Below are 20,896 nucleotides of genomic sequence, written 5' to 3'. Positions count from 1 at the left end.
CTTAACATGCAACAGCATTGGGTTGTGATTCAAGAAAGCCTCGCTTTCTGGAGTCCACTGGATGGACCCTGAGCAAGCTGTCCTTCCTCAGCGATTGCCAGGTTATCTCTTGGGACAATGGAGAACAGGGTTCTGGATCCCGTAGATAAGGTAGGCTTGGGTTTTGGTGGGAAGGTGGTGACCAGGACAAACTGACATACTGAAATGAAAATACAGTGTTCATATGTGAAATTGATACTTTAGTCATCACCTGGCCCTTCTACTATAACAGTGTTAAGAAACTTCGGGAAATGGGGTAGAAAGTGGGGATTATCCATCATTCTGCCAATCTGAAAACTATTTTCAATTTGCTTATTCCTTTCTAGCTTCTGTGTATGTTTTTATGCAGTTGTACTTATAGTTGTGAATAATTGTTTCCTGCTTTCTTCACTTAATAAATATTATTGTAAAGCCCTCATCACTTCTGATGGTTGCATGGAAAAGAAGGCTTATTTTTAGAAAGTTACTTAATGCCATTCCAAAGATGCTCAGGTGCTCCGTTCCCACCAGGGCCTTTGCTTGGGTACTTGGAGCCTCCTGCATGTGTGCACAAGTGCTCTAAACCCAGATCTCACTGAGCTGGGAAAAGTTTTCTTCCCAGTAGAAAAAAGCCTATGTACACAAAAACTGCATACAAGTCCACAAGCCACCCATGGATATTTGGATCCTTAATAAGGAGCCCTGTCCTCAATCTTGAACTGGACATTGCGTTTTTAAAATTTAAATTAAACTTGATGTACATAACTGTAACATTAGTAGTGTTATGTGTTTCTCACTTTATTTTTCACTCCCCTTACTATCTTTTATACTCTTTTATTTTTATAAGATTGTTTACATTTAAAATTTTTGCCCTGGGTAATAAATACATCAGTTTCTACTGTTGTCTAGAAAACTGCCCAGATCTTAGGGCTTCAAAGAATAGTTCGTTTCTCCTGACTCTGGGTGACCAGGCAGTTCGTCTTCTGGCCCTGCCTGGCTTACTCTTGTGGCTACATTCAGCTGGCAAGTCGGCCAGGTGCTGGGACGGCTGGGATGGCCAAGATGACCAGAGCATCTGGCCTTTCCCTCCTCTGATCTTTCATCCTGGGTTTCTCCAGGGTGTGGCAGTTTCAGGGCAACATTTCAAGAGAATGAAGGTGGAAGCTGCAAGGCCTGTAAGATCTAGCCATAGAAGTTGTGTGTTTGCATCCCTTCTCCCACTCTGTTGGTAAAGCAAGTCGCAGGAGCAAACCAGGTTGGAGGGTTGGGAAATTAGAGGCCACCTCCCTGCGGCAGAATGCATGTACTGGGAGGGAAGGGTTCTGCGGTCCTCTTTGCCATCTATCACAGTCTCATAAACCGATTCTAATCTGGTACGTATCCGTTCCTTAGGAATTACTCTTTGCTGTGGGAAGCGAGAATTAGATTTACCTTCTAACTAGACATGATGCCTAAAACGTTGAACAAAATCTATTTGAAAACTTAAATATGTTAAAGAGGAACCCTAAGAAGGCTGCCCTGGTGGATGTCCAAGCAGTGGTCACTGTTTTCTTATGTTAGCCTGTTTTTCATTTCCTGTTCCCTTGTATTGTACATTTTTATGGGCCCCAAGAAATCCAGTGATTTGATTTGATGGCCTTACCCTGTCTGCACTTAATATGCTTTGATTGTGCCTTTTGTCTTGGTTGTTGGAAAGGTCGGGTGTGTTGTGTCCCCCTCCCCCTCCCACTCCCCCCCCAGGGTACTTGTCTTGATGTAGTTTGGTGGCTAGTCAGCCTGGTCCATACAGATGACCCAGGTCTGTTGACTCAAGCATAAAATGGGAACAACACTGAGGAAAGAAAAGAAACAGAAACTCCATGTCGCCTACCCCTCTAATCTACCTGCTCACAGCTTACCCTCCTATAGACTTAGAACTCCTACATCACAAATCCAGGGAGACCTGGATCCAAGGAGAAAAAGGTAGAAAAAACAAAACAAAACGACTAACCTGTTTGATCTTTTCTAAAAAGAAAATCATACCAGCAAAAACAGGTACAGTATATAAGGTTCTGATTTAGGTGCTAAGAGGCTGCAAGTGGCTTTTCTTCTAATTAAAACAGCTCATTAAAGGGCTATTGGAATTATTATAAATCAGCATGATTGGGCTGTTTGGTTTAACTTCATTTCCTAATTGAGGATTGATCAACATGTACAACTCCATAAGCAAGGGTGTCTCTTCTTAGGGTTGAGGAGCCTCACTTATTTCCGGAAGAGTGTCAGATAAAAATCTGTTCTTTTAATTAGATTTATTTAAAAATAGAACACTTGAGGGGCACCTGCGTGGCTAGTCGGTCGTGTCCGACTCTTGGTTTTGGCTCAGGTCATGATCTCAGGGTTGTGAGATTGAGCCCCGCATCAGGCTCCACGCTCAGCTGGGAGTCTGCTTCTTTTCCTCTGCATCTGCCCTTCTCCCTCCCTACTCACGTGCTCTCTGTCTCTTTCCTTCTCTGTCTCTCAAAATACTTTAAAAAAATAAAAATATAGCACGTGACTAATTATCTCTGGATAAAACCAGACCCTCAGAGATCATTGTCTACACAATTCAAAAGGCATCAGAAAAAAATCTTCTTAAGAAGTATATCGCCAGAAAGCCTCTGACACATTGGAGGAACTGGCTGATATCTAAAAATAAAATTCGAATGGAAACCCAGGCTTGCTGATAGGTCTTACACACAGTGGGGCATTTGAAATACATGTTAGAGTAATTAGATTGAGTTAATATGGAAGTGCTTCTGGATCTTGTAGCTAGCATTGTGTAAGCTTAAGTAAGAGAATGACCCAGTTTTATTTTCTCTCAAACTAAAATCATACTCTCAGTGTATTAGAAGTGCCGAGAATTCTGAATCCTTCTGAGACTCTAAGAAATTGGCAGGTGAATGAATGGATTAAAAGTCACACCCTTTATTTCATTTCCATCCAGCCATTTCACCCCCCTTCATTCTGGGCCTTTGTACTTCCCTCCCTCCCTCCAGGGTCTGCAGAAGCTTGAGTTTTGCGTCTCCTCTGGTTCCTCTGGTTCCTCTGGTTGCATTCCTCTGGTTGCATTCTTTCAATAATCCCTGTTTTTCCTTCATACATTCACTCAGGCAACATTTACTAAACTCTGTTATGTGATAGGCAGCTGTGGGAAATATATTGACAAGTAAGATTCATTCATGTTCTCCATGAGCTTGTTCTGTAAGTGGACCAGTAGACGTGTGAACACCTGGCTGTAGGACAGAGCAGAATGAGGTAAGCTCTGTGATGTTTGGGTGGCCAAGCAGATGGTCAGGTGAACAGCCAGCTTTGAGGAGGTAAGACAGAAGCACCTTAAGATACATACGAATCGGACTGGAGGCAACAGGCTTGGCCAGGGCCAGTGGTGAGATGGTCTTATAGGGAGCCAGGGCATAGAGCTGAGGATGGACAAGGAGTTGTTAAGTTGGATGGAATGGGAACCCGCTGGAGTGGCTGGCTGGGGCCAGGTCCTGGAAAGTCATAAATGCCACATAAAGGAGTTTGGATTTGATGCTGGGTTTGGAGAGAGCTACCTGAGGGTTTTAAAGAGGGGAGTGGAAGGATTTCAGGAGGATGCAGTGTCGTTATTAGAAGTGGGAAACACAGAAGGAGGAGCAGAAGCTAGTGGGTTTGGTTTTGGGGGAGTGTCCATACCAGAGGATCATTGATTCCCAGAAGTCATTGGAAATTCTAATCCAGAGCTTAGAAGAAAGGGCGTCGGGCTAGAGATTTAGATTTGAGAGATCTGCATGCATTGTGTTACTTCAAAGCTGTGAAGGAGAAGAAGATATTAGGAGAAGGTAGTTCTAGGTAGACCTTTGGGCTCCATCTCTATTTAAGGAGTTTTAGCGGAGAAGACAGAGAGGGAGCAGAGGTAGGAAGGAGACACAGAGGATACTGTGAGGGAAGGCAAATGGGGTGATGGGAAGGTGGAGGTTGGTTCTCAGTGCCTGGAGGGGTTGATCAGGATTGTTTTAGACAATCCTCTTATTGCCCTTGTTTGTGATCATTATTCTATATCAATCCTGATTTTAGATACCTTATTTTTGCCTAAAGCCTTTGGACCAGCAACTCTTGGGTTAGATCAGCAGTTCTCAATCCCCTCTGCATATTAGAGTTACGGGGCTCCTTCTAAAGAAGCAGATGCCTGGGCCTCATCCCCAGAGATTCTGATGTGGTTGGTCCAGGGTGGGGAGAGCCACCAGGTAATTCCAATATGCAGCTGAGTATGAGAACCTGTGGCTCGGACTTCTGCCGGGATTGCTTTCCTGACTTCTGCCCTCAGTGCCCTGACTGCCTGTCCTGGCTGCCATCCAGGGTGCTAACTGTGTTCTCATGGGAAGCAAAAGACTGTATAGTAGCCCGCTCTGCTACTTGTGTCAGTAGGTAGGAAGGGGTGTTAGTAGTTCAGATGGCCTGGGTAATAGAGTTTGTGATACACTGTAACTAGATTGTGAATTTACCAAGAATTACAATGTCCTCAAATGCTAAAGTAGCACTTTATTATTATTTAGGGGTGAGGGGAATAAAGGTCTTTGGATTTGGCGGTTTTGTGGAGGTTCTTAATTGTTTTTATACTGTAGACGTATGGAAATAGCAGCTCACAGTTGAGGTGACATACTGCCAGTCACAGGACTTAACTGGCTGGTTGAATCCAGTGCATCATGATTGCTTTGGCTCTGTAGATGTTCTTTTATGTGGCTGTCTTTTCAAGTCCTGGGAAGAATGGACAATCCATAGATGCTTTTGCATAGATGCTTTTGAGAAAAGGATTTGAAAAAGCTGGATATACCAATTGTGGAGCATATAGCCGTCATAGGTGAACTTAAGGTGGGATTAGGACTGAGTAGTGAGGATTTTATCAAACTGATAGGTGTTCTGTAGGGACTGACTGGTCTTGTGCCTGCGGGCATGTGTGGTCGTGTGGCGAAAGTGCACTAATGGATGTTACTGTCTGCTGTGAACCAGGCTGCCAGAGCTGCTGAAGGAGAGAGCAGACAGAAGTTCTTCACCCAAGATGTTAACGGCACCCTCTTAGAGTGAGTATCTTTTGTTTCCGGGCACCTGCTCTTACCATGCCTGGCTTGAGCAGGCTAGGGGAGGTGAGCACTGATCGAACTACATGAACGATGACCACTTATGAGAGGGAAAAAATGGTTTTTATTGTTTATTCTTTTTTTAAAAGGGGGTTGGGTGCACCAAATATTTATCTCCAAGAAATGATAGACCCTACTGACCTTAGGCAACAGGTATTATTAGAACACTTGTTTAATATTCATGGCTAGTTGCAAGAGGATTTCCTGGCAAGTATGAGGTGAGAGAGAGAAGAAGTGTTGCTTTGCCTGTCTTTGAGAATCCAGAAAAATAAGAGATAACTTGGTGTAGCCACAGGAGCCTGCTCTCCTAGGATCATTCTCCTCTCGCTCTCTTTTCTCCCAAGGCCTGGTTATGTAAATATCATCCCTCGGCACTTCTCCCAGGTACCTGAGCCCCTGAGATGTTGCGCATGTATGAATTATATTAAAAAGCAAAAAAAAAAAAAAACAAAAAACCCTGCACATAGAAATCCAAACCGAGTTCTTGGTATCCGGCCTTCCAGCTCTGCTGGCTTCTCTCTCTGCGCTGCATCATTTAGCAGAGGAAGCTTGTTGCTCAACAACTGAGGATTTTGCACATGTAAGAACAGTTGTTAAGGCTTGGGAATGTTCTAGCAAATGACCAGGATGGGGATTGGCCTCCTGGGTCAGGATGCCTGGACGATAGGGAGCACCTGAGGGTCAGCACACATGAGCGGTCTATGTCAACAGTAGCCTGCTGGGGTGCGCCCAGTACAAAGAGCTCAAGGGATTGAAGACAGATATTTTTTCTGCTTATTTAGATGGGGACACTGGAGGGGTGAGGATTTTCCTGACCTCCTTATTAGGGATAAAACTGGGGAAAAAAGGAAACACTGTTGGAAAGTATTTCCTGTCTACAGCAAGTAACCCAATCACTTTCATTTTGAAAGCTCTTGTGTTCTTTTTGTTTGTGAAATTTAGTACTTCAGAGCTTGTTCTCTCGGGTTCTGTTTTCCTGACTACCTTTGAGTTGGTCTTGTCTTTGACCTGAGGGCCTTGGCCCTCTGTACCTAGCCAAGTTCATCAGGTGTGGGACTTCTGATTTGGTGACTCCTGGGGATCTGTTGCACTGGTCACTCAGTTATATTTTGTGACCGAGAGCATAAGGTTTGATCTGTTGTTGGCTCCCCCTCTCTGCAGTAGGGTGACCTCATGATGCAAGGAGCTCCAGTGAGCTGTGGGCTCTTGATGACTCTGTTCTGTTCTTCAGCATAGAGGTGCAAACTCGGGAGCTGAGTAGCCAAATCCGTTCTGGGGTGTATGCCTACCTTGCTTCATTCCTGCCCTGCAGCAAGGACACCCTGGTCAAACGTGCTCGGAAACTTCACCTCTATGAACAGGTGGGTAACTGTGGAGTGGAGTCCCTTGGCTTCAGGGCCCAGCAGAGAGGGTGACTGAGTCTTCACAGATGCCACATCTGCTGTTGTCCTGCCTTCGTGCAATTATTCCAGTAGTGTATCCTCAGTATAAGAAGTGATGTGTAAACCAGTCTTACAAAGTGTCCTCCTCTCTTCAGGGAGGGCGTCTGAAGGAGCCTCTCCAGAAGCTTAAGGAAGCCATTGGAAGGGCAATGCCAGAGCAGATGGCCAAGTACCAGGATGAATGCCAGGCACACACACAAGCCAAGGTCGCTAAGTAAGTGTCTCATGGCACTCACATGACATCATCCTCTTGCCTCCTCTCTTTCTTTCTTTCTTTTCTCCCCCATGATTACATTTGTGAATGAGACGCTTGGCTCTTCCGCAGCATTTTCACCTTCTCTTGGAAGCCTGGGGCAGGGTGTGGGCAGGAGGGAGGTGGTGGGACTGGGAGGAAGTAGTTCTTCCATGGCAGTGACCTTAGGGTCCCATTGGTCCTATTTACACTATAGGATGCTGGAAGAGGAGAAGGACAAGGAGCAGAGGGAGCGGATGTGCTCTGATGAGGAAGAAGATGAGGAAAAGGGGGGCAGGAGGATAATGGGACCCCGGAAGAAGTTCCAGTGGAATGATGAAATCAGGTGTGCCCAAACTGGGACCTTGCCTCATTGGAGGGTTTGTGGGGCCAGTGTCTGAGCATGTTCCTGTGTTTCTAATGAAGGTTAGAATCATTTACTTTAATCAGGGCTGCTGAAAGCACATGATTGAAACCTTGAAAGAAGCATTTGGGGTAGTTTGAAGTTTTTGACTTCTGTCTACCTCTCAGGGAGCTGCTCTGTCACGTGGTGAAGATAAAACTGGAGAGCTACGATCTGGAGAGGAACAACAAGACCCAGTCTTGGGAGGACTATGTGAAGGCCTTTCTGGATGCTGAGGTCAAACCTTTGTGGCCCAAAGGCTGGATGCAGGCCAGGTGAGGGCCACGAGCAGCCAGCGCGGTCAGTGTGGTGATGCGGTGGAGCGTTCTTGCAGTAAAGAGATACTGGAGTGCTTCTGTCGTGCCAGGCCAACATGGTCCCTGCCCTCGGGGAATCACCCTCTGGCTGACTCAATCCCCATCTCGCTTGAGTAGCCGGAGGGTGTGCGGGTTGCTGTGCGTGACTCTTACTCTTCCCTTGAAGAGGGAAGTTACCTGTGGGGTTTTGTCTTTGTCGTTCTTTGTCCCGCTTCAGCTCTGAGATGGGGCGTGCTCTTCTCACCTCAGTCTGCAATTACGTGTTTTGAGGTAATGGCTCCTCGTAGAAGTTGAGAGGTAGATTCAAATTGGAAACCTCGTCCCGTTCTGAACAGAAGTCTCATTTGTGAGTAGCAGGGCTGACTGCTTATTGGAGTTATGTAGCTTCTCAGGTGAATGGACCACAGTTGCCATCCGCGGGCAGGAAAGGTGGCTGGAGCTAGTGCTCCGCCCACTGTGGGAAAATACACCTTACATAAAATTTACTGTCCTAACCATTTTCAGGTGCATGGTTCAGTGGATTAAATACATTTACATTGTTGTGCAGCTATCACCATCCATTTCCATAACTCTTGTCATCTTATAAAACTGAAACTCTATACCCATTAAACAATAACTTCACATCTCCCCACCCCTGCCCGATTCTGTGACCACTGTTCTACTTTCTGTCTATGATTTTGACTCCTTGGAGTACATCACAGCTGTGGAATCATATAGAATTTGTCTTTGTGTAACTGGCTTTTTTCACTTAGGATAGTATCCTCAAGGATTTGTTTGTATTACACATTACAGAATTGCTTCCTTTTGAAGTCAGAATAATACTCCATCATATGTATAGACCACATTTTACTTATCTGTGCATTTGTTGATACTTTGGTTGCTTCCATGTTTTAGCTGTTGTGAATCATGCTGTTATGGACGTGGCTATGCAAATACCTCTTCGACACCCTGCTTTCAGTTTTGTGTGTATGCCTGGAAGTGGGATTGCTGGATCGTATGATAATTGTGTGTTTAATTTCTTGAGGAACCATCAGTGTTTTCCATGTGGCTCTGTCATTTCGCATTTCTACCAACACTGCACAAGGGTTCCATTTTGTCCACATCCTCGCCAATACTCGCCGTTTTCTGGGTTTTTGACGGTAGCCACTGATACCTGAGGTGGTATCTCCCTATAGATTTGATTTGAATTTTCCTAGTGATCAGTGTTGTTGAGCAACTTTTCATGTACTAATGAATTTATATAAAGTCCTACACCAAAAAAAAAAAAACAGTCTTACACCCATTTTTTAATTGGGTTATTTGTTGTATTGTTGAGTTTCGGAGGAGTTCTTACTGTATTCTGGATATTAATCTCTGACACCCTTGACAGATGTGATTTCCAAATGTTTTCTCCCATTTTGTGAGTTGCCTTTTTACTCAGTGGATAATATCTTTTGGTGCACAAAATTTCTAAATTTAATGAAGTCCAATTTGTCTACTTTTTGTTGTCTGTACCTTTGGTGTCCTATCTAAGTTCTAATCGTCAGATCCAATGTCATGAAGCTGAGCTAATTTTTGTATATGGTGTTAAGGGTCCAACTTCATTTTTTTTGGATGTTGCATCCAGTTTTCCCAGCACCATCTGTTGATAAGACTGTCCTTCCTTCATTGGTCTTCGCATCTTTGTCAAAAATCATTTGACCACATACGTGAGGGTTTTATTTCTGGGCTCTCTGTCCTTTTCCAATGGTATTTGTGTCTGCCTTTATACCAGTAACGCACTGTTTGGATTACTGTGGCTTGGTAGTATGTTTAAATCAGGAAGTGTGATTCTCCAGCTTTATTCTTCTTCTTCTTCTTCTTCTTCTTCTTTTTTTTTAAGATTTTGTTTGTTTATTTGAGAGAGCAAGTAAGAGAGAGCCTGAGAGGGTAGAACTTCAGAGGGAGCAGCAGACTCCCTGCGGAGCCGGGAGCCCGATGTGGGACTCCATCCCGGGACCCTGGGATCATGACCTGAGTTGAAGGCAGGCGCTTAACCAACCAAGCTACCCAGGCACCCCAGCTTTATTCTTTTTTAAGATTATTTTGGCTATTCAGGGTCCCTTGAAAATCCATATTGAATTTTGGGATGCGTTTTTCTATTTCTGCGAATAACGCATTAGGATTTTGCTAGGGATTGCATTGCATCTGTAGACGGCTTGGGTAGTCCTGAGATTACAATTCAATAATAATAAGTTGTCTAGTCCACGATGGGATGTGTTTCCATTTATATCTTTAACTTCTTTCAGTAATATTTTGTCATTTTCTCTGTACAAGTCTCTTACATCCTTTGGTGAGGTTAATTCCTAAGTTTTTCTGTTTTGTTTTTTTCTTTTGATGCTGTTGTGAATAGAATTATTTCTGTAATTTCCTTTTAGATTGTTCATTTTTTTAATGTACAGAAATACAACTGATTTTTGTGTGTTGCTTTTGTATCTTGCTACTTTGCAGAATTCATTCTAAAATTTTTTGGAATCTTTAGAGTCTTCTAAATAAAAAATCCTATCTGAAAAAAAAAAAGAAATCCTATCTGCAAACAGGGCTCACCTTACTTCTCCTTTCCAATTTGGATGCCTTTTGTTTCTCTTTCTTGTCTAACTGCTATGGTTAGAACTCATAGTACTATGTTGAATAGAAGTGGTGAAAGCCAGCATTCTTACCTTGTTCCTGATCTTAGAGGAAATGCTTTTAGCCTTTCACCATTATGGGGGGTTTCACATTTGGCTTTAACTCTGTGGAGGTATTCCTGTTCCTAGCTTATTGAGTTTTTTATCATGAGAGGGTGTGGAATTTTGTCCTTTGCCTTTTCTACATCAACTGAAATGATTGTGTGAGGTTTTTTTCCTTCATTCCGTTGGTGTGGCATATTGCATTGGTCAGTTTTCATATGTTGAATCACCCTTGTATTCCAGGCATAAATTTCACTTGGTCTTGGGTGCCCATGTGGCTCAGTCAGTTAAGCTTCTGCCTTTGGCTCAGGTCATGATCCCAGGGTCCTGGGATCCTCCATTGGGCTCCTTGCTCAGCAAGGAGTCCGCTTCTCACTCTACCTCTCCCCCCTGCTCTTGATTTCTCTCTCTCTTTCTCTCTCTCTCTCTCTCAAGTAAACAAAATTAAAAAAAAAAAAAAAAAAAAAACTCACTTGGTTGTGATGTGTAATGTTTTTAGTATATGTGCTGCCGAAGCGAGTACACGTATAATGTTTTTAATATGCTTCTGAACCCTGTTTGCTAGTAGTTTGTTGGGAGTTTTGCATTGGTGTTAATACAGGATATTGGTCTGTAATTTTCTTGTGTGTCTTTGCCTGGCTTTGGTATCAGGGTAATGGCAGCTTTATAGAATGAATTTGAAAGTATTTCCTCTTCAGTTTTTTGGAAAAGTTTGAGAAGTATTGGTAGTAGTTCTTTACATACTTGGTTTAATCCACCCATGAAGGTATCAGGTCCAGGCCTTTGTCAGGAGATTTTTTTTAAGATTTTATTTATTTATTTGACAAAGAGAGAGGGATCACAAGTAGGCAGAGAGGCAGGCAGAGAGAGGGGGGGGGAAGCAGGCTCCCTGCTGAGCCAAGAGCTGGATGCAGAGAGAGAGAGGGAAGCAGGCTCCCTGCCGAGCGGAGAGCCCGGTGCGGGACTCGATCCCAGGACCCTGAGATCATGACCTGAACCGGAGGCAGAAGCTTAACCCACTGAGCCACCCAGGCATCCCTGTCAGGAGATTTTTGATAACTGGATGGGTCCCCTCACTAGTGATAAGTCTAGTCAGGTTCTGTATTCCTTTGAGAAATACAAGAAGTCTTGGACAAATTTCTACAGACACAAAACCTACCATTTCAGGGCCTCTGGGTGGCTCTGCTGTTGGGCGTCTGCCTTTGGCTCAGGTCATGATCCCAGGGTCCTGGGATTGAGCCTCTCATCGGGCTCCCTGCTCAGTGGGAAGCCTGCTTCTCCCTCTCTCGCTCTCCCTGCTTGTGTTCCCTCTTGTTCGCTGGGTCTCTCTCTGTCAAATAAGTAAATAAAATCTTTAAAACATTAAAAAAAAAAAAAGAATTTATCCGTTTCAACTAAGTAATCCACTTTGTTGGTGTGCTGTTGTTTGTCGTACTCTATGAGAATACATTTTTATTGTAGAGTCAGTAGTGATATCCCCGCTTTCTTTCCTGATTTTGGTAATTTGATATCCTCTTGAACATTGCTTTTTTTTTTTTTTTTTTTTTTTAAGATTTATTTATTTATTTGACAGGGAAAAAGATCACAAGTAGGCAGAGAGGCAGGCAGAGAGAGGAAGGAAAGCAGGCTCCCTGCTGAGCAGAGAGCCCGATGTGGGGCTTGATCCCAGGAACCTGAGATCATGACCTGAGCCGAAGGTGGAGGCTTAATCCACTGAGCCACCCAGGCGCCCATCCTCTTAAACATTTCTTAGTGGGTCTAGCTAAGGAAGGGTTTGCCAATTGTGTTGATGTTTTCAAAGAACCAGCTTTTGCTCTTACTGATTTTTCTCTATTGATTTTCTGTTTTACTTACCTATACTCTCGTCTGTATTTTCTTCTTTCTGCTTGTTTTAGGTTTAATTTAATCTTTTCTTGTTCCTTAAATTGTAGAGTTAGGTTGTTGATGTGAGATTTATTTTTAAATGTAAATGTTTATAACTTTAAGTACCCTGGGGTCTCAGCATCCTTTGCACCATAAGTGTTGGTATATTGTGTTTTTCTTTTCATTCATCTTTAAGTATTTTCTAGTTTCCTTTGTAATTTTTTTTCTTTAATCCATGATTGTTTAAAAAATATATTGGTTAATTTCCACAGTTTGGTGAATTTTTCAGTTTTCATCATGTTACCGATTTTTAACTATATCCTCTTGTGGTCAGAGAAGATACTTTGTATGATACTTATCTTTGTAAAATTTTCTCTTTTGTTAAGAATTTATTTGTTTATTTGAGAGAGAGCACACGAGCAGTGAAGAGGGTTGTAGAGGGAGAGGGACAAGTAGACTCCCTGCTGAGCAGGGAACCTGATGGAGGACAGGATCCCAGGACTCCAGGACCATGACCTGAGCCAGATGCAGACGCTTAACCAACTGAGCCACCCAGGCGCCTCTCTCTTTTTAAATCTCTAGAGACTTCATATGTGACCTAACATAGAGTATGTCCTGGGAAATGTCCTATATGTACTTCAGAAGGAAGCAGTTCTGTTGCTGGGTAGACTGTTCTGTGCACTCTTGTTAGATCTAGTTGGTTTACTGTGTTAAGTTTTCTGCTGTCTTACTTGTCTTCTCTCTGGTGATCTATCCACTATTGAGAGTGGGGTACTGAAGTCTCCATCCCCTATTGTGGAATTGTCCATTTCTCTCTTCACTTCTGTCAGTTTTTGCTTCCGGTGCAGGAATGGTTATAATTATTATATCTTCTTGCTGTTTTGAAGTTTTTTATTAATACATAATGTCCTTCTTTGTTTTGTAATCTTTCTTGATTCAATGTCTGTTTTGTCTGATATCAGCATAGCCTCCCCTGCTCTCTGTGGTTATTATTTGTGTGGAATATCTTCTGTCCTTTTGCCTTCAACCTGTTTGTCTTTGGGTCTCAAGTGAGCTCCTTATAGACCACATTGAGTTGGATCATGTAATCCATTCTGCCAGTGTTTGTTTTGATTGGAAAGTTTAATTCATTCATATTTGAAGTTATTACTGATAAGGAAGCGCTTGCTTCTGTAAGTTCAGTGACGTATAAAAGTGCTGCTCCCTTACAGTTCTGTCGCCACTTTAGTTGCTGATGTCACAAAATTACATTCTTAGACATTGTGTGCCCCAAAACCTAAGCTAATTATTTTTTTAAGATTTTATTTATTTATTTAACAGACAGATCACAAGTAGTCAGAGAGAGAGGGGAAGGGAAGGAGGCTCCCTGCTGAGCAGAGAGCCCGATGCAGGGCTCGATCCCAGGACCCTGAGACCATGACCTGAGCTAAAGGCAGAGGCATTAACCCACTGAGCCACCCAGGCACCCCAAGCTAAATATTTTTTAAAATGCATTGGTGTCTTAAATTATTGTAGAAAACAAGATTTGGAGTTACAAACTAAAGTCTTTAATACTAATTGCTATTTTTTTCTTTAGTCTCTTAAATCATGTAGAAAATGAAAAGTTCAGTTACAGACCATTGTTAGAACACTAGCTTTTTTTTTTTTTTTTAAAGATTTGAGAGCTCAAATTTTTTTTTTTTAGATTTTATTTATTTGACAGAGATCCCAAGTAGGCAGAGAGGCAGGCAGAGAGAAATGGGGGAGAAGCAGGCTCCCCGCTGAGCAGAGAGCCCGATGTGGGGCTCGATCCCAGGACCCTGAGATCACGACCTGAGCTGAAGGCAGAGGCTTAACCCACAGAGCCACCCAGGCTCCCGAGAGCTCAAATTTTTTATTTGAGAGAGAGAACAAGCATGCACCTGTGCAAGGGGAGGGGCAGAGGGAGAGAGAGGGCGAGAGAGAATCTCAAGGAGATTCTGCACTGAGTGTGGAGCCTGATGCTGGGTTTGATCTCATGACCCTGAGATCACAACCTGAGCTGAAACCAAGTCAGTCACTTAACCAACTGAGCTACCCAGGCACCCTGGGAGAACTGGCTTTCATAATTGCCCTCGTATTTACTTTTTGCGATCCTTATTTCTTCACATGGCTTTGAAATACTGTCTGGTATCCTTTTATGTGACCCCACAGGGTGCCCTTGAGCATTTTCTGCAGGGCAGTCCAGTGGTCGTGATGTCCTTCAGCCCTTGTCCATCTGGGAATATCTTCATGTATCTCCCACTTTTGAAGGAAGGTTTTGCTGGATATAGGATTCTTGTTGGACCTTTTCTTTTAGCACTTTGAACATATTAGCCCACTATCTTTTGGCCTCCAACATTTCTAATGAGAAATCTGTTGATAATTTTATGTGATGGTTTACTTCTCTCTTGGGGCTTTCCAAGATTCTGTCTTTGTGTTTTAAAAGTCTGATCAGAGTGTTTGTCTGTGTGAGGTACATCTTGGAGTTCATTGAGCATTTCGGATGTTTATATTCATCTTTTGCATTGGGGGGGTTTTAGCTGGTGCTTCTTCCACTGTTGTCCCTGCCCTTTCTCCCCTCTCTTCTCCTTCTGGGACTCCTACAGCAGGTGGGGTCCCACACGTTCCTCCACTGTATTCGCTTTTCTTCAGTCTTTTTTCTCTCTGTTCCTTAGACTTGCTGATTTCCACTATTCTCTGTTTGTTCACATCTGTGTTTGAACATCTCCAGGGAAGTTTTCATTTCAGTTATTGTAGTTTAGAGCTCTAGAATTTCTTCTTAATTTCTTTATAGGTTTTCCGTCTCTTTATTGCTAGTTCCGTTTTGTTCACATACTCTTTTTTTACTTTCTCCACATCTTCCTGTAGTTCTTTGAGCATCTGTAAGATCATTGTTTTATTTTTTTATTTTTTTTTAAAGATTTTATTTATTTATTTGACAGAGAGAGATCACAAGTAGATGGAGAGGCAGGCAGAGAGAGAGAGAGAGAGAGAGGGAAGCAGGCTCCCTGCTGAGCAGAGAGCCCGACGCGGGACTCGATCCCAGGACCCTGAGATTATGACCTGAGCCGAAGGCAGCGGCTTAACCCACTGAGCCACCCAGGCACCCCAAGATCATTGTTTTAAAGTCTTTGTCTAGTGTATTGGCCATTAGGTCTTTTTCAGGGAGAGTTTCTGGGTTGTTTTATTTTTCCCCCTTGAAGGGTCAATTCTTTCCTGTTTTGGGTGGCACAGGCCACCCATGTGCCCTGACGAGAACTTTTAAGATTAACTCTCTTAGGGGTGCCTTGGTGTCTCAGTTGGTTAAGTGTCTGACTCTAGATCTCAGTTCAGGTCTTGATCTCAGGGTCATGAGTTCAAGCCCCATGTTGGAGCCTACTTTATGAAAAAGGACACCTGGGTGGCTCAGTTGGTTAAGTGTCTGCCTTCAGTTCTGGTCATGATCCCAAGGTCCTGGGATCGAGTCCTGCATCAGGCTCCTTGCTTAACAGGGAGTCTGCTTCTCTTTCTCCCCCTGATGCTCATGATTTCTCTCTGTCTCTCAAATAAGTAAAATCTTTTTTTTTTTTTTTACGATTTTATTTTTATTTATGTATTTGACAGAGATCACAAGTAGGCAGAGGGGCAGGCAGAGAGAGCGGGGGAAGCAGGCTCCCTGCTAAGCAGAGAGCCCGATGTGGGGCTCGATCCCAGGATCCTGGGATCATGACTTCAGCCGAAGGCGGAGGCTTTAACCCACTGAGCCACCCAGGCACCCCTCAAATAAATCTTAAAAGAAAAATGAAGACTAACTCAAAAACTTTCAAACACCCAATACAGTATGATTAATTATGACCCCCATTCTATGTATTGTTTTTGTTTTTGGGCTGTCTCTGGTCCTGGGAGCAGCTTGCAGTGTAAACTTTATATTTACTTTATGTTTTCTTCCCAGGTCTTGTCTCAGCCATTTCCTTGAGCTTGTGTAGTCGCTTTCTCATTTTTCCCCATATATGCAGTTGTTTTGAATGTTGTGTTTTTTAATATCCGTCTTGTGAAAGTGGGAAAGTGAACAATGAAGGAGGGGGAAAGGGCACCAGTTTTTCAAATCCCCTGGAAGTCACCTCATCCAGAGGGGCAGGGATTTGCCACAGGGGGTGGTGTGGAAGGTAGGAGGGTGGACAGCAGTGGCTGCCCACCTCTTTGTCTGCATCTCTGTGATGAAAAGCAACAGTCAGAGCAGAGATTCCTGCTACTTGGAGCACAGTGCATTTTTGCCCACCCGACTTCTTGTAAGCTGCTTTGGGGACACATGTATGGCTCTCAGCCATGGGGCTGGGGACAGAAGGCAGCAACTGTGCTAAGAGCTGAAACTGATGGCAGTTTACCCTCCAGGCCTTCCCCTGTAAGTTGTAAGCCTTCAGCACAGTCTAGAATTCCAAAGTAGTTATTCAGTTTTACGATTTACTTTTTTTTTTTTTTTTTTAAAGATTTTTATTTATTTATTAGAGAGAGAGAGGGAGAGAGAGCAAGCACAGGCAGACAGAATGGCAGGCAGAGGCAGAGGAAGAAGCAGGCTCCCTGATGAGCAAGGAGCCCAATGTGGGACTCAATCCCAGGACGCTGGGATCATGACCTGAGCCGAAGGCAGCTGCTCAACCAACTGAGCCACCCAGGCGTCCCACGATTTACTTTTTTATTAGAGAGAGAAAGAGAAAGCTCAAGCGTGTGAGGGGGAGAGGGGGAGAGAGAATCTCAAGCAGACTCTGCTTTGAGTCTGAACCAAAATCAAGAGTGGGACACTCAACCAACTGAGCCACCAGACACCCCCAAAATAGTTGTTTTAGATTCTTTTAGTGCACTTGTCCAGATGGGTAGACAATTCCTGCTGCTTCCTACTCCACCATCTTCCCAGAATCCAAATCATGGAGCCTTTCTTCGTCTCTGCTCCTTCTTTAGGTGTATTTGCTCTTTTCTTTAGATTGAACATCTGAAACTGTGCAGAGAGGGACACAAAATTCTGTTGTTTCTGTGGAAAAAGACATGCTATGGTTACACCACATTTAACTCTTGGAAGGGATGAGAATTAGCAATAAGGAAAACACTCCCGCCTTTGGGGGCAAAATCACTATGAGAAATTTTGGGGCAGAGCCATAGCTTTTGGGGGTCACTCCTAGACTCTTTGCTTCTGAGTGGCCAGTGCAGCCAGTTTAGATTCTCTCACTAGGAATTAGACTCACCAGGTCACTGACATTTAAGGTCTAACAGCCATTGAGTACCAGGGATGGCAGGAAAGCTCTAGAAGCAGAGTGCTTGCCTTCAGGAGGTTTGCACAGACTGCCTAGTGTTCTCTGTTTCAGGACTCTGTTTAAGGAGAGCAGACGAGGCCACGGGCACTTGACATCAATCCTGTGAGTGTCTCAGTATTTTCTCTTCTCAGGGTGATTGTTACTTTGACCTCCTCTGTGGATTTCTAAACCTTTTCTGTGTTCATTCCTTTGAACAGGGCCAAGAAGAAAGTAATGGCCTCTTCTAAAATCAAGATGAAGGTGAGTCGGCACTCAGATCACGTGCTGGTCTCCTTCCTCTCCAGCCATGCGTATGAAACCTCTGAGGTGACTAGAGCAGCTGATTGCACTTTGCTGGACTGGGGGACAGTCCTTCTGGATGGCACTCTTGAGACGGTCTAAGAGGCATCCTGGCCCACTGCGGGGGCCTGAGGTTGGCAGGGCACAGACCTGAGCTGGGCCACTTAGTACCTTCCAGCCTTAGTTCTAGGACACAGTACTCACCTGATCCGTTCCTGGGGTGGTGGTGGCGGCGGTGGCGGTGGTCAGATTTAAATGAGGTCTGCCGATCAGCCCTCTGAGGAGTGAAGAGTCCCTGCTGATGTGAAGGTCTGACAGTGTGGTGATACTCTTTCCGTGGAAGAACACTGCTCGCCAGGTGCGGGTTGGCTCGCCAGGTGCGGGTTGGCTCGCCAGGTGCGGGTTCACCTGGAGCTGCACCGGAAGGGACAGGTGCTTTGTTGTGTTTGCCTGACAGGAGATGGAACTGAAAACTATCTTGGGCATCACAGAAGCCTTTCAATGTAGTAAAAATTGCTGTTTTACCAAAAATTTTAACAGCTCATGAGGCTTTACAGTGCCCTTAACCGTACGTAAATAGTCCATGAGAATGAGCTGTGTAAATTCTGTATTCTACAGTATCTGTTGAGGTCCTACAGGGTCTCAGACGAACTGCATTAAGCACCTGGGATGTGAGTGCTCGCTTCAGCAGCACATAAACTAAAATTGGAAGCACCTGGGGTGTGGGAGTGATGAGATAGACCCTGTTCCCACTCCCATGACGGGACTTTTCCTTTGCACCCAGCTGAGGAGACATGCTGGAGAAGACCAAGGAGGAAAAGAAAGCTAAGGCAGTTCTCGTGCCATGCATCATTTTCTGATGGCAGCTGGGAGTACCCTGAGACACTGTGAGGCCAGTAGGGGAACATCTCCTTGCTCGAGTCTTACACTTTTTCAGAAACAGAGAAGAGTTTCTCTGTGGGTGGATGGGTACCTAGCAAGAAGGCATGCTGGGTAAGCCCGGCCCCAGCCCGCCAGCCAGAAGCCAGAGGGGGTGAAGGAGATAAGCTCTTTTAAGTCCAAGCAGGCATGGCAGCCGTTCTCTTCCTGTCTTGTTTTGTGATTGTACAGGAAAGTCTGGTTCTTTTGGCCTTGTGGTGATCTCACATTTGTGTTCTCACCACAGGACCAGTGTTGGCACCTTTGGACATTTCTAAACATCAGGATTTCTCCTTTCCTTTAGGAATCATCTACCAAGCCTGATAAAAAGGTTTCCATCCCACCAGGCCAGATGGGCGGCCCCTTGGCTTTGCCTTCAGAACATGCGGGAGGCCTGAGCAGTGGGGCTGCAAACAGGGAGCACCCAGCCCAGGCGTCCGGCAGTCTTGCTAATCCCGCTCCTATCAACCTGGAGGACTCATTGGATGGAGACTTGGTCCGTAATTCGGCCTCCTCCTTGGAGGTGGTGTCTAAGGAACTGGCCGGGCTGAGCAGCAGAGCAGGTGGGAGCTCTGAGTTCCCGCTGCCGGCGTCCTCAAAAGCACCCGCAGAGAAGATGCTGGGCGTTATGTGTTCAGAAGAGAAGAGGAACTTTCCGAAGCCCGGCCCTGCGGCCCCTCCAGCCTCTAGTTCTCTGCAGTCTCCCCTCAATTTTCTGGCTGAACAGGCTTTGGCACTGGGGCAGTCCTCTCAGGAGAAAAAAACAGAGAGCTCTGGCTACAAAGAGCTGTCCTGTCAGGCCACGCTCAGCAAGGGCCTGTCAGAAGTGCACCAGTCCAAAGCAAAGCACCACGGCTTGCCGCGGACGTCTCACGCACCCCAAGCGGCACCTCCTGTGCCTGGCCCCCAGGTCAAAGTTTTTCATGCAGGCACTCAACAGCAGAAGAGCTTCACCCCTCCAGCTCCTTTCGTCACTAAGCTTCAGGGCCCAAAGCCTTCATCCCCGCAGTGCCATCGTTCCCTCCTCCAGCTTGTGAAGACAGCAACCAAAGGCCAGAACTTCCATCCCTCCACGCCATCCTCTTCAGGAGGCACACCAGCCTCCAGCAGCAACTCTCATAAGACCCCAGCCTCGTCCTCTACCGCCCTGAGCCATCCAGCAAAACAGCACTCAGCCGGCTCTTCAGGGCCATCTTACAAGAATAGTCCCTTTGCCAGCTCTGTCTCTAAACATGGGGTTTCTTCCGGCAGCTCTTCCTCTGGAGGAACACCAGTCCAGAGTTCTACTTCCGGGAACCTGCTACCCGGTGTACAGCCTCCCTCTACAGGACAGTCTGCCAGCAGACCTGTCCCAGGCTCTGCAGTGAAAAAACCACCTGTTTCCCAGAAGCTGACCCTGGTGGCCCCTCCAGGTGGTCCAAATGGAGACTCCAGTGGTGGGACCCAGGGAGTGGCAAAGCTACTGACTTCTTCCCTAAAATCCAGCGCGGTTAGCAGCGTGACATCGTCTACCTCCTTGCCAGTGAGTGTCCTGGCACAGCAGCCCGCCCCTCGTGGGTCTTGTGGACAGGGCCGCTTGCCTTGCCCTGCTCGGAGAGTGAGATCTGACACTGAAGGTCAGGTAGGAACAGTGAGCCCGAAGATTGGAAGGAGGACTGGGCTTCCTGTTTTCAGGTCTTTCCTTTTCTTTTTCTGGTGTAGGAATCCCAGGAGAGCCTGAAACTTCTCCTGAGGATGAGCAGAGGGAAAGGACTGGTTTGCAGGGATGCTATGATCGTGGGTAGTATAGAACAAGCCATATAATTCCTTTCATTTTTCATGGCCTCCTACTTGTCCATCTCTCCAAACAACTAAATGAAAATGCTGTCACCTCTCAGATCATCAGCTTTGTGGAGATGTTCAAGCCCCAGGAAAAGTGATTCTTTTGGTTGGATTTTAAAGGACTCTGCAGGTCAGACAAAGGCAATTTGACAGAGTGCAGTGGTTAATGAGGGTTGCCTGTGGGTAATTACAAGAAGTTTGGATGCAGGGTGGGGACATGGGAGAGAACATTTTCATTTTTCCAATATATAAAAAGGTTATGTGGTTTAAAAACAAAACCATAGGTTTGAGGCAAGTTGTTAACTGCCTCTGTCTTGTCCTACCTCCCCTGCAAGGTGACTATATTTCTTAGGTCCGTGTTTTTTCTGTTTCTTTCTAAAAACAAAGATCAATACATAAAAATATATATGTGTATGGGGTTTTTCGTTTTTTGTTTTTTTAAAGATTTTATTTATTTGACAGAGATCACAAGTAGGCAGAGAGGCAGGCAGAGAGA

The 20,896-nt window shown here is 44.9% G+C and overlaps 1 protein-coding gene across 8 annotated transcripts in view; it reads left to right on the top strand.

Moving 5' to 3' along the window:
• LOC111156017 (ubinuclein 1) overlaps window positions 1–20,896 on the top strand; it is a 39,659-nt gene that overhangs the window by 13,625 nt on the left and 5,138 nt on the right. For 5 of the 8 annotated variants that reach the window (XM_022516554.1, XM_022516552.1, XM_022516559.1 and 2 more), the window contains exons 8-15: window positions 5,026–5,096; window positions 6,385–6,514; window positions 6,691–6,809; window positions 7,045–7,173; window positions 7,359–7,505; window positions 17,434–17,484; window positions 17,580–17,622; window positions 18,884–20,200. In XM_022516554.1, coding sequence (XP_022372262.1) covers window positions 5,026–5,096; window positions 6,385–6,514; window positions 6,691–6,809; window positions 7,045–7,173; window positions 7,359–7,505; window positions 17,434–17,484; window positions 17,580–17,622; window positions 18,884–20,200 — 2,007 coding nt within the window. The remainder of the gene's footprint in view (window positions 1–5,025; window positions 5,097–6,384; window positions 6,515–6,690; window positions 6,810–7,044; window positions 7,174–7,358; window positions 7,506–17,433; window positions 17,485–17,579; window positions 17,623–18,883; window positions 20,201–20,896) is intronic. The other 3 variants (XM_022516557.1, XM_022516556.1, XM_022516560.1) reach the window with 1 other exon arrangement.

Source organism: Enhydra lutris, unplaced genomic scaffold, assembly GCF_002288905.1.
Source record: "Enhydra lutris kenyoni isolate GAN:26980312 unplaced genomic scaffold, ASM228890v2 scaffoldscaffold45, whole genome shotgun sequence".
NCBI lineage: Eukaryota > Metazoa > Chordata > Mammalia > Carnivora > Mustelidae > Enhydra > Enhydra lutris.
Note: the sequence above shows the minus strand (reverse complement) of the source record. Positions and strands in the feature narration are given on the sequence as shown.